Here is a 17,956-nt window from a genome sequence, read left to right on the forward strand (position 1 = left end):
CAAAATAAGCAAACAGAAAATAAGAAACCAGTAACCACTTTGTCGGTTCTCCAGCCACCACACTCAAAAAGTCACTTAAAATCACTACCAATGTTTGAAAGCAATCAGCTGTGCACAGAGCTTACCAATTATGCCACTGTGATGGGTTCAGTCACAGAAACTCCCTCAAGACTGACACTAGATGTGCTGGGATACCACTGAGAACAAACTCCCCTGCCAGAGAAGGCTTCCCTCCACTCCTGTCTTGCTACGTAAGACACTCCAGTCAGCTTCAGCACAGACCCAGAGGTTGGGCCATGGCCTCCTGCAGTTCACTGAAACTGAGATCCACACAACTCAGGGGCTTCTTAGTTAACAGAGACTTTCCCAACACTCAGTATTTTGGTTTTTCTGGGAGCCTAAACCCCAAATAAATCCATTTTACTCTGTATAAACTTTATACAGGGTAAACTCATAAATTGTCCACCCTCTACAATACTGATAGAGAGATATGCACAGCTGTTTGCTCCCCCAGGTATTAATTGCTTACTCTGGGTTAATTAATAAGAAAAAGTGATTATTAAGTATAAAAAGTAGGATTTAAGTGGTTCCAAGTTATAACAGAGAGAACAAAGTAAGTTACCAAGCAAAATGAAACAAAACACGAAAGTCTAAGCCTAATACATTAAGAAACTGACTGCAGATAAAATCTCACCCCCACAGATGTTCCAATAAGCTTCTTTCACAGACTGGACTCTTTCCTAATCTGGGTCCAGCAATCACTCACACCCCTGTAGTTATTGTCCTTTATTCTTGTTTCTTTCAGGGATCTCTTTGGGGTGGAGAGGTTATCTCTTGAGCCAGCTGAAGACAAAATGAAGCGGCTTCCAGGTCCTTTTATAGTCTCTCTCTTGTGGGTGAAAACCCCTTTGTTCTTCTGTGCAAAGTCACAGCAACGAGATGGAGTTTGTAGCCATCTGGGCAAGTCACATGTCCATGAATGATTCAGCTTTTTGCAGGCCAACACCATTGTTTACATGTTAGTTGGAACATTCCCAGGAAAGCTCGGCTGTGGACTGGCATCTCCCAAAGTCCATTGTCAGTTAAGTGTTTCTTGATTGGGCACTTACTGAGAATAGTCCTTTCTCAAGAAGCTGACCAAATGCTTCACTGAATCAAACATATTGAGATACAAGTACAGTCAATATTCGTAACTTCAAATACAAAAATGATACACACATATAGGTGGCATAATCATAACCAGCAAACTACAACTTTTCCATAGGCATCCCACTTGACCTCCTCTGTATAAGACCTGGTGCAACCATGATTTATATAGTCACAGTTCATGTCAATGTCACATCCCTCACAGGCAACATGGTTTTTTTTAAGATACTCAGCCAACAGGTATACCATATAGTCAGCTGAATGAAATGAAATGGACACAGCCCCCTGTCTACAGAAGTGGGTTAATGAGGATGAATCAGGTGTGGCAATACCATTCAACATTCTGCCCTTCATCCCCACACCTTTGGCATGTAACATCAACAGACTTGAGGAGATATTCAGTGCAGGGATATCACTGAATAATCGGTATTGCAGTGCAGCCTCACGTACCAACTGTTAGAGAACCCAAGAAGCTTCCACGAGCAGAGAAAGTAAATTGAGTTTTTCCAATATTTGTATTATTGTGGGCTTGATATGTCACTTGCCAATACAGTTATGGCAGAACATACAATAACATTAGCAGCATGGAAAAAGCTTCAAAAACATGAAAAGAAAAATTTCTATTACATTATTTAGTATTTAGATGTCAGGAGCGGTTTTATTATCTATTTTGTAGATTGAGATTTGAAATTAATGTCCTTAACCTGATATCAAAATGCAACGGTTTGATTAGATTTTATTCAACACGTTCATTAGCAAAGCGCGTTTCTTTCACTGAAGTCCTTATACAACAAAAATCTGCATATCAGGAATTTTTTCAAAAACAACAACCAGGCTCAGTTCTACTAAACTACTCTGCAAAAAAATCCACCATAACTTTTCACTGTCCGTTGACACAGAGCTATTCACAATCCAAGAAGAGATTTTGCCCATCCAGATGTTACCAATGGACTATTTTTTCGGTTTAGCTCAGACTACACCAGGCGTGTTCCAGCTGGTCATTGCGGTGACCGCGGAGCCACGCAGCTGCGCCACGTTCCTCAGGTAGAACGCGGATTGTACTAGTCTTGGATCGGGGAGGAGGCGGGGGAAGAGGTTCTTATCGAAAGGGAAATACAACGATCGGGTTCGCCCGACTCGAAGGGGGGGGTATAGAGGACGTCACACAGAAAGAGAACGAGAGCCGTGTCCAATCAGCACGAGCGCTAGCCCAGCCGGGCAAAAGGTTCTAGAGTCCAATCAGGAAACGCGGAGCCGCTTTTGTCACAGACAGAAATTTGTCTACTCGCCCAATCAGCGGGTGCTCAACCTGATAGCGCTGACGTCGAAAGGGGTGGAGTGGAGAGAAGGCGCGCGCCCGCGCGCGTGCGCTGCGCGGCTTTCCGTTATCGCTGGCGCGCACGCGCGTGTAGCAAGCGTGAAGGATCGCGCGCGGGGGAAGCGAAGTCGCGAGACCGAGAACAGCGCGAAGCAGTTTCCCGCTTTGCCCTTCGGCCCGAACCGCGAACGTGAGGCGGAGGCGCCATCGTAGCCCTCACCGGCCGCGGAGAGAGGCTCCGCCCGGACCCGTAAGGGCGGTGAGCCAGCGTCGACCCGAAGCGCTGTAGGCCGCTGTCGGCGGAGCTCACACAGACTCCGCCGGCTCGGCCGGGCCCCGCGCGCTCAGGATGTCGGCGCAGGCCCAGATGCGCGCCATGCTGGACCAGCTCATGGGCACGTCCCGGGACGGTAAGTGCCACCCGGCCGGGGGGCGGGGCTGCTGCCCCCTGCGGTCATAGCCAGGGGCATCGCTTGGGAACAGCGAGCGCGCTGGGCTGGCAGCGATGATTGGCAGGACGAGCACCTACTTCCCCTTTGCCGCTCGGGGCGGGGCTAGGGGGTTAAAGGGCGGCGGCGGCGCACTGGGCCGGTCGGAGGCGGTTACACCCCGTGTGGGGGGCACGGGCGGGGCTGGCTCTGCTACGGGCCTCTGGTGGCTACGGCGATCTCCTCTAGAACCGGCCTGCGAGTCTGTAATGAAACCCCCATTGCCCGCGGCCCCGCCAGCCCTAGCTCGAGCCCGGCAGGCGCAGGCGGCCCCACTCCCCGGTCAGGTGGTGGAAAAATCCATCCTTCGTCCTGCTGGTCGGCGCAGGCCTGTCTTCCGGGCCGGCCGAGTCCGCGCCCAGCCAGTGTTCGGGGCGCACGCCGCCTTCCGAGCCGCCCCGCGCGCACAGCAGAGGACCCCCCGCCAAGTCCCAGATAAAACACTTGTAAATCTTCCCTCGTAGCTCATGGTCCCTAGACACCGCACTTTGCATTGTTCGGACAGGAGAAATCAGCCTTTCAGATCGTCAGGTGCAGAGCCATGGCGAGAGGTGTAATAGTCCGTCCGAGGGAAGTCTGACCCAAACCATCATTTCAATCAACAGGCGGGAATGATGATCACTTTTGAAAGTGAGAATCGAGTTAATAAAATTTACTCCAGCGGGGCTGAGGCATCGCCATTAGAGCTGTTCAGAAAGTAAGATAGGTAAAAGGGAAAATTAATGTATGCAGACTGATCCTACAGGAGATAGACTGGACCATAGAACGACCTTTCCACCGTTACCGTTTGACATTCTTGCTATTCAGTTTTCCTTTTAATAAAACAACTTACTAATAACAAGTTGACAGAATATTGCACTGTCATTGAGACATAGTTTATATATCTTAAATGTTATGTGCAATACTATTGAGAATGTATCAGACAAAGCATGAGCTTGACCTTCAGGCCACATTGGCAAATCTTACCTGTTGTCCCAGACTCTTTCTGACAAGGGTACATTGAAGAGATTGAGAAATGATTGCATAGGAGCTCAGCTTTTAAGCATTTCTCATTAATGCTGTTTGTTTAAAAAAAAAAAAGTGGATTGATAGCAGAGCATGCCATAATTTAAAAAAAAAAAAAAAACAGTGCTGTGGTGGTAGCATAAAACTGGTTTAATTAACACAGCTAAGACTAGAGTGAAACTGCTCTGGAGGTGTGGAAAATTGTCATATTTGATACAACTACGTCAGGACTTACAAATGAAGATGCTTTAAATATAGGCAACTCAATAAGTGGTCTGACTTTCAGAGGTGCTGAAGTAAATGAAAGCTGCAGATTTAGGTGCCTAACTTTAGGTACTTAAATTTGAAAATGTTGCCCATTTTATTGCTCCTTTTGAATCTTTCCCAGCTTCTAGCAAACTGAGGCTAGGGACATTAAGTAGTCCTATTTTAGAAAGAAGGCAAAGGTTATATGTCTACAATACATATAACATTCTGGGGGAAAGTGAAGGTATATCAAGCATATCTCTTGGCATAATAAATTATGGAAATACATTTTTGCATAGTGTTAAGTAAAACAGTCTCTTCCTGAATTTAGTGGTATGTATGTTATGGCAACTTTGAAAATTCTGTTTCATATTTTATTTTTTTTAGCGCTGGAAATACATATCTCACAGTTTTGTTACATATCTGTTAATTTACTTGCATGCCTTTTTTTCCTTTGCATATGCTGTTTTTAATCTCAAAACAGTTTTTGGGATGAGAGGATCAGCATCCAATTCTAACTTGAGTGCTTCAAAACTTGCTAATAAAAGAGAGAGTGTGGGAGGCCCTCAGGTTAATAACACTTAGCCCTGAGCTTATTACATTTACTTTTTTGTACATTTGATAGACACAGTTCTTTTAAAGTGTTTAACAAGAATTGGTGTCAGACTTATACTACAGTTAGGTAGTAGCTTTGTCCTGATGGTAAGCACTCTTTACTATTTTTAAACTGACATATAGTTGAAAATAAATATCTTTAACTAAAATTGGCAGTGACCGTGTATGCTCAATGTCAAGATGTTAAGACCAGTTTTCATTTTGCTTTACTACTGCTTACTAACAGAACTCTCTAGTATTTACTTAGTAGGTAGTAACATTTTATTTAAATGTTAAATAGTTCAATATTAAGACAAGGTAGAAGCTTGTCTTCCAATCTCTTATTGATCTGTCATTCCCATCCCGCACAACATGTTTGTTGAGATTACTTCATTTAGTACTTGCAGGAAGTACAAATTTAAGTTTTTAATTATTTTCAAAATTTCACATATGTGCTTGTTATCTTGTAAACACCCAGTATAAGGTATTGAGCAAATAGAGCCCAAATTCTTTCTAAGGAAAAGTGACGTAGCAAGTTCTAGTTATATAGTTCAGGCATTTATCTTGTATGCAAATAACCTGACAAATGATGTAAAGTCAAAGTTGAGTAGTCTGTTGATGAGGTTTATATGAGGAAAATCAGGGAGTTAAACAAAATAAGTGATGTAGAAGAAACTATTAAAATGAGTTGAATAAAGTAATCTTGACAAGTAACCTATACAGCTGTATAGTTTTAGATTGTGAGCATTTATAAGAATTGGAATCTAACTGGAAGCAGAGTACAGACTAAGTTGTGGAATTGTCTGTTAATGGAAAACAAAACCTTCTCTAAACATAACATCTGTTAGGGTTCTCACCACCTCAGCATGAGACTCAGGAATTCTTAAGCTCTTGAATACATTTAGTCCATATATACATAATTGGTGGGGTGGAGAACAGGCCAGCAGTTCTAGTTCTGAGTGCATGCTATCATATTTAGTTTAACCATTGCCTTTGGAGCATTCAGTTCAATTCCTGAACTGTGGTCCGCAAAGGACCTCTCCAGTCATTACTCCAGCTCTTTCCCCCTTACTCCTGGAAACACACACAATATTTCGTAGTAAAGTCTTTGGCTTCCACTCTGGTCCAAGTTTCTCAAATTTTGCCTTTTGCGCTAGCTGTTTCAACACTTCAATCAGTGCGTACCCATGGTCTTTTCCTATTTGTCTATCTGCACTTCAGCACCTCTGAAGCAACTTTGCCCGTGTCTCATATTTTAGGCACCTGTTTAGTGTCATTGCCAGTGGTTTTCTTGGAATTGGGAGCCTGTCTTTTGCACCCTGGTGTTGGCATTTGTGATGCATCATTTGAGCCTCATATCTGCTGGTGGTATATTTGTTTTTTTCTGAAGGACATAGGGAGCAAGGAAGGCCACTCACAAGCTTCATACCACATCCTTGCAACAGGACTATTAATGACAAATAAGCATATTGGTTGCATTGTCTGCATATAGAGTCAACCACCATGTTAAGGAGTGCCAGAAATATTGGCAGATGTCACCTTGGGCTCTAAGATGACATGAAGAATGTCTCTAATGCATCCTCCAGCAACTCCAGAAATTTATTTACGTCTGACATGAGTCTGGGCCAGAGTGCTTCAAGGCAGAAGCCTCAGTTGGCTGAGACATCTGAGTTGTTTGACTGTCTGTCTGCCAGTCCTTTTGGCTCAAATGTAGCACTTCTGTGATCAACTCAGTGAAGCAGCCGAGTCATTGAAGTGTCCCACGTCATCACCTTGTAATACAAGTGCCCTACAAGCCTTGTCTCTGCCATACGCTGGAAGCCTCAGTTTTTTGAAGTCTGTGATACTAAGCTCCAGTCAACTCATGAAGTATTAGAAGAAAATCAGTAGTTCTCTGACACATTGCTGACGGCAGACTTCAGTCAAGAGTTCTCGAACTCCATCTATGCTCATGTTCTTGAGGTGGAGTTGGTGATTCAGTGATTCATTATATGTTTGCATTTGATACCCAATACAGAATGGACGGCAAGTTCTTCAGCCTCAATCTCCTTTGATCCAAGACACAGATTATCACTAAATCAGTCATTGAACTCCAATATGCAGATGACTGGGCCCTGTGCGCCCACTCAGAAAACTATCCTAAAAAAATCTGGGGCCTACAACCAACTCAGCCTCACACACAACACCAAGAAAATGAAAGTATTCCTCCAACAGGCTCTGCATCACCAGGATCCTGCTCCCATAATTCAGATCAATGAAGAGGCCCTGGAGAATGTCTAGCACTCCATTTACCTTGGTAGCTATCTGTCACAGAAAGCTGACATTGACAAGGAAATTCAACACTGCCTTCCATGCACCAGTGCAGCTTTTGGATGCTTGAGAAAATGTCTTCAAAGATTGTGACATCAAGAACCACACCAAGCTTCTCGTGTACCAAGCCATTTTTATCCCAGCTCTCTTGTATGGTGCTGAAACCAGAGCCATGTACAGTGGATGCCTCAAGGTTCTCGAATGATACCATCAGTGGTGCATCCGCAAGGTCTTCTGAATCAAGTGGGATGACTGGCACATCTGTGTCCGTGTTCTGTCCCAAGCCAAAACCTCCGGCATTGAAGCTTTGATCATCCACCACCAACTCCATTGGTCTGGTTATGTTCTTCAAATGCCAGAAAATCAACTCCCAAAGCAAGTCAGGTTCTCACAGCTGAGCCATGGTCAACAGATGAGGGCTGGGCAAAGAAAGCACTTCAAAGACACCCTCAAAGCCAACATGAAGAAGTGCAATATTGACAAACTCCTGGGAAGCCCAAGCCCTCAGCTGACCAAAATGGGAAAGGACCTTGTGGCAAGAACCCCAGTATTTTGAGATCTAACTGATTCAACAGGAATTGGATAAACAGGAAAGGAGGAAAGAATGCTCTGCATCCCAACTCAGCAATCCAGATCTACCCCTTCTGTTGGGAAATGTCTGCCCCAGTTGTGACAAGATCTGTGGATCCTGGATTGGTCTCATTAGCCACTTGCAGATCCACCAGTGATTACTGGCAATCATTTTATGGAAGACAGTCATTCTCAAACTCCAAGGGATTTCTGATGACATATGTTTGCCAAACCTGCCAAATCGCTGCAGATCCTCTGTGAGGCTATCATGAGGTCTCTAGTACAAGCTTCAAACCATTTCTTTATCCCTGGGTTGTGAACAATTAGAGTTCTCTGTGTAGGTAGGTGTGTTTTGTATTGTGGCTAGTGCTCTCAGTGCACAAAAGTTCCAGCTTTGACACTGCAGCTTCAGGTATCTCTTGCACTTGGGTCTACAAGAAAGTTGGTGCTTTCCAAGGCAGTTTCATGGTCACCTTGAACACATGCATTCTGAGAGTTGTCCAATGGAGCTACAAGTTGAGGTTTTCAGAAAACTATCCAGATCGCTTCTCCTCTATCCCTTCCTTACTGAGAATATGTTCATGCACCTTATCAGGAAAAGATGCTGCAAGAAATCTAGTACTTCCTGACAGAGCCAGTGAGCCCATGTTCTTAGTTGCTACCCTGAACAGGGGGGTCAAATAAGTACCTAGATACACAGTTGTGGCAGTTGCTTTGTAGTACCCATGGTGAATCTCTACATGTGACAACCTTAGTGGACCCTGAAATCCCAGAGAAACCAAGTGTCGTAGGGGGTGTCTCTCATTGTATTCCGGTAACTGCCAATTCCACACAAACCATCCTAGGGAAGCCCTTCTCCATATATTTGATTATTAAAATGTTCTTGTAGATTTTCCTTGAGAGGGACTAAAGTCCTTGCAAACTCCAGCAACTTTGGAAATTTTTTGTTTAGAATTGATTCAATAATTTTTAAGAAGACCATGTCAAAGTTGTTGGATATGTTTTGTGTTGCTGTGATGTGGCTGGTATGAACTAGATAGTCATGTCAAACCTCACTGAATCCAAGGCAAGTTCGTCTCCCATGCCTCTCTTAGATATTTGGCTCACAGATATCTTCACTGTTCTTTCTCCAGAGGTTCGCAAAAGATTACTCCTTTTGATTCAGCTATCGAGAGGGAATTACGTTTTGTTTTCTTTGCGCTACAGAATTTGTTTACAGAGTATAGAATAAATAACTCTTCTGTCCTGTAAAGTTTTTTGTTTCATTTTAGGATATCCTGTATCTGAGTTGGCTGATTTTGAGGTTTTTATACTTTTTAAATGCTGTCTGTGTTTTGTTTGAGGGTAGAAGGTATTTAACCTCTCCCTTATGTATTTAATTTTTGTTTTGGTCACATTATTTGTTTTGGACTTAGGGTTGTGTGTTGCAGCATTGCTTTCTTTTGGGACGTCCCGTGTACTTTTTACTCTCCAGGAATGAGAATCTTGTTGGATGGTACCTTTAGAGAAGAGAGAATTCCGAACATGCAATTCTTTTCTGAAGCTGTAATTCCAACAGGATTCTTCTCACCTGCTCATTGCTCCCTCAGAGTTTGGAGGGTTTTTTTAATTGAAGTGATCTTTGCTTTTTGCAGCTTAATTTTATTTCACTTCTTAATGCAGATTTTTAACATCAGGTGGCTTGTTTCTTTTGGGAGGTTTACGTCCTTCATAACTGGGAACTGATGGGAAGGTTCCTAGGGCAGTGATCATGCTCAGTGACTGGCATACATCTGCCATAGGGGGAGTGAGCTGCTGACTTGTGCTCAGCCCTGCTGCTGCTGCCGTTTAAATAAAGAAACATAAAAAATGTTCAAGAACATCTCTGCCAGTCTCAGGCTGCAGAGTTGAGATCTTAGGATTGAAGATCCTGTTGGAACAACAATTCTATGAAAAATAAATTGGTATCTTCTTGTCTCTTGGGATGGGCGTGGGAATAATGTTCCTTCTTGATACATTGCATGCTCAGAAGTAAACTTTAAGTGAACTGTTTGACTGTGGCATATAGCTGTCAATTTTATATTGCCACAGTGTAAAGTGTAAGAGATTCTGCACTTAGAATATATTATTCCTATTAATATATTATGGTAAATACAGTGTGGTAGGTATTAAACAGATGTAAACTTTTGGTGTTTAAGTTATGAGGAAAAATCTATATCAAGAGCTTGATCCTGTCCTCCAAATGCAAAGACACATTGCCATTGTGTTTGGTTGCATTGCACTTGTGCCTTGGTATTAGAGTTTAAGCTTTAACACTAACTGATAATTCCTGCTAGAATATATGATTCTAAAATGGAAGGAATAAATTGCTGTTCATAGTATGTTTCAATACTGTGAACAAGCGATGGATTGAAACAAAACTAGTCTGTAGTTAGTTATTGCAAAAGATGGGTGAAATATACAAACTCATTGCCAAAATCAGCAGTCAAAATGTACTGTAAATTCCCTCAGGCATGAACCAAAGGAACATGGTGGATGTTCACAGCAAAGTTTGATTTTTGGAGGGTGTTTAAAATGACTTATTCTTACGAGGCTTAATCTTACAGGTACTAAGTGTGTTCTTAGCCCTTAAATTTTCTTTAAAGCTCAGCAGTATAATTTGGTCTTAGCTGTTGACTCTGGTTGCTTTTTAGTCAACATTATTTTTATTTAATGTAGTAAAACAGTTTTCTGAAATGACTGTTGCATTATTACTGCCATTGTTTGGGGTCTGGTCACCTCTTGATGTGTGTGTTAATACTAACGGGTGTTGTGTGCATGCATCTTAAGAAATGAGATGGTTGAGCATAGAAGCATCCTTGACAATTGGCTGTTTTCCTGAATAGCTTCGTTCTTGTTTAAAGTTCTTCTCCCGCTCACCCCTAGTGTAATAAATCACAGAAATATGGTTTGGGTCAGATATCTTGAATAAAACTGAAGCTGCTGTTTCTTTAGGTGAATTAAATCAATCCTTTTGAGTTTCCATATAAATCCACTGTCAATCAACATAAATAACAAATAAAATCCGATTGGGAGCACTGAAATGGGTCATAATAGAATAGATGCTGATTGCTGTAACACATTAAAAATGTAAAACGGTAATTTATTAATAAGTGTAATCCCTGAAGATCGACCATGTAGTACTCAGTAGGGACAAGGTTAAGAATGGGTTTGGTTATTTGACTAGTCCAAAAATAATTGACAATATCTGACCTGTCAATTGACCAATATCAAAAGTAGTCAAATATTTTAAAAAACTAATTTATTAGAATAGTAACAAAAAAAGATTAAGGTGTTATGGTCTCTAGTAGGCTTAGCCTCAATACATATGCCTTAATTACAAAAAATAAGTTATTTAACTTAGTTATTTTATCTCAGAAAAAGTTGAAACGTGATGGAATCAAAAAAAGGCAGCATAGTGCAATCAAAAAGTTAGGCTACTGCTTACAAAGGGATAGGTTTAATTAATTGTATTTAATAAAGATAATTTAAAACACTTTAAAATTACTACTAAGTGCATTTAAATTTTTTTCCCTTGTGAAAACACAAGGTTATATTCATAAGTATTTCACAGGTTTGTTTAGTGACTGTTTTCATATTATAAAATATTAAAGAGAATACTGTGGCTGCTTAATTAAATCCATTCAGACCAAAGAGGAATATTCATTTTGATTAGTAGAACTCTTGTGAACCTTGGCTTATTCACACCCAAATCACTCGATTATTGGAAAACTCTGGGAAGGAACATCTGCTATTGCATTACAAAAATAATTCTCAAAAGGTTTCTCCCTTTGCAGCAGAGTGAGCCCCAGGCATTTGGTGGTTTTTTGTCTTTCTCCCTGTTCACACACCTTACCCAGCAAAGGCACCTACAAAATGGGCCCTCACCTTATCCTAGCAGAAGGTCATCAGTGGGTTAGGAGCAAACTACATCTGTGACTGCATCTTCATCTATGACCTGCCAAGACATCTGTGCAGCTTTGGGATAGCACCAATTCATAGAATGCTTGAGACAGAATATTTTTATTCAAGGGGATCTGGCTGTGGAATGGTCTCTCAGATGAACTAACTTATAACTTAACCTTCTTTAGGGCATGTTACCAGAGCCTTCTCTTTGCAAAAGCTTTTCTATGATAACAGCAGAGTCAATTTAAAAAAAAATCCAAATATCTATTAAACCAGTCTTGTAGAACCAGGGAAAAGAGTAGAACAGAATGCTATATGCAGAACCAACTTACCCAGCAAACATTTAGGTATTTATTCAAGTGAAGACCTAATACAGAATCCATAAATAGTGACTATAATGTAAATGTGGAACAGGTTCCTTTTTGTAGCTACCTCTGTTTTCTCTGTATTGTCCTATCCCTTCTTCCTAAGTCTCACATGCTATGTAAATGGAAAGGCAAGAGAGACTGAGTACATTGCTGCTATACAATCAGCAGTTGATTGTGGCAAAGGCACAAAGAATGCTCCCTCTGGAGCTTAGTAACATATCTGAAAACACTCCTATATCCGAACGCCTGAGGAACATAAGTCCGTTAGCTACTCCCCAGTCTCAATATCCCTTTCAGTAGTTCTAGTGGCCATCAGCTGTTGTTTTTTTTTAACACACCAGTTGGTTTGTTCATTTGTTTTTATGTACACAAATCTTTACAGTCAACATGTATTTCTAGATGCTGTGTTGAAATTGCTGGCAGAGTCTATTCTATACAAACTGAACAATCTGGCCCCTTGTTTTATTTATAAAGGTTCAATGTATCTTTGCCTGCCTACTTCAATCTGCAAGGGAGTGTCAGAAAGGCCCCGCATTCGCCGAGCCGTGAGTTATCACTAACTTTTCAGATGTGTTAATGAATGTGGAACAAACGCAGTTGTGTTTTTAAAAAAAAAAAAAAAAAAAAAATGGACCCCTCCAAAAAACCTTTTACTGCAGTAGCAGGCGTGATTGAATAAGGGATTATTCTAAATTTTTAGTTTTACAAATAACCCATTAAAACTGAAGACTTAGCCTCTAGAAAACCTATTGTTGAACTGCTCCGAAGCTGTTCTAGCCTGTGAATTACTGGTCTTAACGTTGTGTTGCATCCTACAGGCAAATTAAGTGTGTCTTGTTCTGGAAATTTTCAGTTGTTTAACAACTTGAATGAAGTTCAGCCCATCTGAAAATGTTACGTTTTAGTTTCCTATGCATAGCAGTGATATTTAAATATGAGATTACATAATAGAATGAAGGACATGACCATTTTATTGTATAGTTAACAAATGGATTGGGCTTGTTGAACCATTTCATAGATTTAAAATCTCAGATGTTTCCGGTTTATTAGAATGGAGAAGTGACTACATTCTTAACTGCAAAATTTAACCACCCTCTTTAAAGTACTTTGGTAATGGGATGGGAAAAAGTTGCAAACTGAACTCATTGTACTTTTTCTCCAACAGCTGTCCTTGCTTCAGTAATTCACCAGTAGGTTTTCATTTAATAGTGGTGTTAGGCGGTTATTGTATTTTAATGAGTAGATGGGCATCCTGTGAGATTTTGAGATGTTTTATAATTCCTGTATCTCTACAGGAAAAAAAACTCTTTGAGTGACCTCACTTCCAGAAATGGAATAGTGGCTGTTCCATTATGACTTTTTAAGGAAAACACATCCTGCAATAAAAAAAGCCCTCAATAATTGGTTATTTGGAACTGAACTATCCAACCTTGTTCACAGATGGGATTTTTTTAAACTTGCAATTGGACCTCATTGTGTGGTAAGCTGGTTGATGCTTCTGCTGTGATGCAGGAGCTACACCATTATGAAAATAGAATTAAAATGTTTCCAGCTCAGCAACATGCAGCAGATGGGGTCTATGACATGGGGGTTGCAAGCTTCTGTAAAAGTAATGTTACATATAGGCAATGTCTATTTGTGTGATTGGTTCTTTCAGGTTTCTAATCACTTAATCCATTCTTTTGCCCTCTATTTATCCTGCCCCACCAGAAGTAAGGGGATGCTTTGCATCCAAGAAGAAAGTAATGGAAGAAATGGCAGATGGTGTTCAGTGGAGGCTCTAAGTGTGTATTATTACATGTTTGTAAGATTGTTATATGCTAATTGGCAAGTACAAATCCATTTTTGGTAGCTTACACAAAATCTGGAACAGACACTTATATAGCATCTTACATTGATGCTCTCTTGGCAAAGTATTTTTACCTAATATACTGCTTTTTCAATAAAAAAAATATTAAAAATATGTGAAAAAGTGGAAGCTTATAATTACATTTAAACAGCAGTATATAGTGTATGTAAAAAAAAAAATTAATACATAGTTAATATTTGGGTAGGGATTAAAGGGTACTTTAATTGTTTAAATTTAAGCTTCCATTAGGGTTTCTTTGTTCATTTTGGGGTAAAGGAATTTTTAACACTTTTAGCAAAAGCAGGCTGGTTTCTCCATTTGTCTAACCTGGAGTGTCTTCATTTCTATATTTCAGGGGATACTACCCGTCAGCGAATCAAATTCAGTGATGACCGAGTGTGCAAGAGTCACCTCCTAAACTGCTGCCCTCATGATGTCCTCTCTGGAACTGTATGTAACTTAATCTTGTATTTTGTTTACAGAAACAATAACAGAAATTCATTCTTCTGTTTGTCTTAATTATGCCTGAAACATACCTATTTTTGACATTTAAGTTAACTTGACAGTTTTTTGAAAATGTCTGCCTTGGTTTTCCTTCTAGTGTTATGGGATAGTTTGGCCAACTTTGTACATAGCCAAAGTGTGTGTGTGCATGCATAAATAATCCTTACACACACTTGTCATCCATGGGTTCTGTGCTATGACATTTCGGATATGTGATACAGATATGCACCTATGTTCATTTGAGGCACTTCTGTTTCATTGGAAAGGTTATAGAGAAGGAATGAATGGCTGAATATTAAATATTTTGTAATAGAAGCTATGATGTCAATTGTGCATGAAGTCTCATTTAGACAAAGTAGTGCTTTCCATTGTAGGATCTACTAAATGACCTCTCCTTCCAGGTATTCTGCCATTTCTACTGATGTTTGAGGAGGTTAACAAAAAAATCCTACTTGAAAATAAATAAATAAATCCTAGATACTATCACCACCTGTTCCGGCACATCAACAGCTCTGCTTGTTATCCTGGTTTTTGCCTCCATATGCTGAGCCAGAAGTTCCTCTGCTTACTCTTTTTCATGGCTAGATTTTTTTGCTGTCTTCTCTCTCCCTTTTATAACGGTTAAGTATTGAAGGGTAGTAGGAGGGCTCCGTTAGCCTTGCGGATTTCTGCAGCATTTCCCCAGTGCTAGAAGTAGTAGAAGTATTATGACTCAGAGTGATAATCAAAGGGTGTGGCACATGTAGGCAGTCCCCTCCTCCTATTCAGTAGCAGTGCTGGAAAAGGCTTTTGGGAGGCCATTTGAGGCAGAACCTGGTTTGTTGGGTTTTTTTTCCCCCCATATTTCTTCACCAATTTTGTATGCTTTCTCTCTTCATCATTAAACATGTCCTTCAGAGAAATTTTCCTAAATGGAGCTTGGAAACAACATAAGGATTTGTTGGAAGACAAGAACTGAAATTAGTAGACTTGATGGATGGTTTACCTGTGCCTCGGTGTATTTCCAGGTAGCCATGGTGGCTGGTTCAGTTTACCTTAATTCCTAAGAGATGGCCATAGAACCTTTCAGGGCCCTTCTCCACAATATTCTCAGGTGCATAAAGTGCTCGCAGAACACACGTACACAGATTTCCCCATTAGTAATCCTTGCGTTCTATGTACTTGTGATCTAGGAGTTGCAGCTCTGTCCCTCCCTTCTCTGAAGTGGCCTTTACAAAAGCAGAGAAGAGAATGAGAGAGAATTCGAGGAGAAGGAAAAAGAGCCAAATAAATAAGCCATGGGACTGATGTGGAGGACTTAAGAGGAAAGCTAACAGTGTGGAAGATAGTGGATTCTAAGCAGCTGAACCTAGAACAGAGAGGGCCATTTACAGAGCACATCTTTAGCGTCACCAGATTACACAGTCATTTGTGTTCCAACTCTCTTTTCTCATTTCCTAAAACAGACTCTTCCTTAGTTTAGCATAACAAAGTTTTTGTCCTGACTTGGAAGAGCATTGTTATTTCTACAGTGAGCTCAACAGTCGTCCACTCCCCCTCACCTCCAAAACTTCTAAAAATGTAAAGCAGTTGATCCCCAAGTCACTGACTCACTTCAAGCTTCATTCTTTTTTAGTCATGTTCAGCAATCAGACTTTCTGTAGCACTCCAGGAATACCATGGCTAATACACATCTCTTTATTCTCAAATCTGTGTACTAGCAGGTTAGAAAATGATGATGGTCTATGTATAACCAATTGTATTGCTCCACCTTTACCCTCTCCTTAATTCATTATTGTAGGAAATATGGAGAAAGGGGGCATGGGGAAGTTAATATCTGTTGGTTGATTTTATTTTCTACAAGGCTATCCATGATATAATATGATTCTCCGCAGATCCCTTTTAGTGTCAGTATCTGGGAGAAGAATGTGGACCATAGCGATACAACATTCAGCTGTGTTGTTAAACACTAAATTGCTCAGAAAATCTCTCTTCTCCCCCCCCCACCCAAAAAAAAAAAACAAAAACAAAAAACCTGTAGAAGGTTGTTCTGACAAGCATCTTCCTGGTTTCCACTAATCTACAGATGAGCTTCAGAATCCTATACTGGTCATAAAAATGCTTTTGGGTGTGGGCCAAACTTCCTGGTTCAAGAAGAATGAAAAAGCTTAGACTATTTTCAAATGTGTTTGTTCTCACTAAGTGCATCGAAGGCTTCTACCTTGTTCTGGACCTCCCTGCTCTAAATGTTGTATTGTTAAGATTATTTTGTGTCGAGTTCATATCTCTTCTAACCAAGGCACTTCGGGAGATCCATCCCCTCAAGACCTGTCTCCATATTCCTAAATATTTTTATCAGCAACACTTTTTCCACCTCATTCAAAGGGAATCCTCAAGATACAGAGTCTCCCACAGTGTAGCTCTGAATACAACAAAAAACTTAGTAACTTATTCCCTTCATTAGGAGCAATTGGAAAGGAATTCCCAGAGGCACGCCTTTATGTGGCTTATCCTATGTCATGCTGTTTACTGAGAAGCCTTCTTTAAGAGCAAGAGTTCAAATGAACTTTCTCACGGTTCTGGGGAAATGGCCAGTTTAGGAAGCCTACAGCACCATTAAAAGGGGAACATAAAAACTTCTAGTTTGTCTGAGCAATCTTTGCCCTTGAGAAATGTCTCCATGAGATTCTGTAAAATGTTATTACTGTTCATAGGAAAATCATGTTATACCTGACTTCTGGGGAAGAATCAAGAAAGGGTTATCGAACCTCGAGTCCATCAGAATTTTTTGGAGGAACAAATCTCTTGGTCTCAGCAGCATATATCCTACGGTCAAACTTGTGCATTGACTGTGTTTTGCAGTAGAAGATTGGGAGTTCAACCACAAGGTCTTTAAGCTATTCGTGGCCAGATAGTTCAATTTAAAGAAGACTCCATCTGTGGCTAATCCCATCAGCCCAATACAGATTTTCATGCTACATACACACAATTTCTCTCTCTCTCTCTCTCGCTCTCTCTCTCTCTCTCTCTCTCTCTCTCGCAGTTGACATTCATATAAACACAAGACAGAGAAACTCAGTGGTGGGCAGAGCTGTGCGCTTATACATGATCTTGTCTGACTTAATAGCCAAGTGGCCAGAAGGGTCAGTCAGGAAAAGGCTTTAGTCATCCTGATTTCTTTTTTTCTACCTTGCCTGGGGTCTCCCTGAATATTACATGTGTTGGCAGAACCCTGTATGTAGACTTTCCTGAGGATCAAAGACCGTTCATAAAGTTCCTCTGAATAGTTTAGATCTCTACATGTATAACCTGGGATCCATACTGATAGTGTTTTTGAGCCATGGATGCTCTAAGTAACTACTTGATTTCCTTTAACACTTCGAAAGAACTTCACTCAACTTCTCAGGACTATTTGGAGTGGTTGTTTTCCTAGTGCTTCCTCTGGAGGATTAACCTGTTTTGGCTGACTTTTCAGATGAAATTCCAGATGACCTGTAAAGCTTCTGTAAATTCTAAGCTGGAATTTCAAGAGAATTCAAGTCTGTGTAGTAGAAACAATGTACACAAATTCTTCTGTTTCCTACTTTTGCATCCTCTTACATCTTGCTTCCTCAAAGCAGTTTCCTAGGACAGAGCTGTGAGGCATTCAAAGTAG

At 40.8% G+C, this 17,956-nt stretch overlaps 1 protein-coding gene across 6 annotated transcripts in view; it reads left to right on the top strand.

Annotated features, from left to right (window-relative positions):
- LOC127051762 (putative RNA-binding protein Luc7-like 2) overlaps positions 1-17,956 on the top strand; it is a 73,041-nt gene that overhangs the window by 9,097 nt on the left and 45,988 nt on the right. The window contains exons 1-3 of one of the 6 annotated variants that reach the window (XM_050954520.1): positions 2,680-2,874; positions 12,444-12,514; positions 14,174-14,268. Coding sequence is in view for 5 of the 6 variants with exons in the window: in XM_050954510.1 (XP_050810467.1) it covers positions 13,690-13,753; positions 14,174-14,268 (159 nt within the window). In the remaining variant the exon portion in view is untranslated. Of the gene's footprint in view, positions 1-2,506; positions 2,875-3,548; positions 3,583-12,443; positions 12,515-13,679; positions 13,754-14,173; positions 14,269-17,956 lie in introns of those variants that run through there. The other 5 variants (XM_050954510.1, XM_050954491.1, XM_050954498.1 and 2 more) reach the window with 5 other exon arrangements.

This window comes from Gopherus flavomarginatus, chromosome 1, assembly GCF_025201925.1.
Source record: "Gopherus flavomarginatus isolate rGopFla2 chromosome 1, rGopFla2.mat.asm, whole genome shotgun sequence".
Taxonomy (NCBI): Eukaryota; Metazoa; Chordata; order Testudines; family Testudinidae; genus Gopherus; species Gopherus flavomarginatus.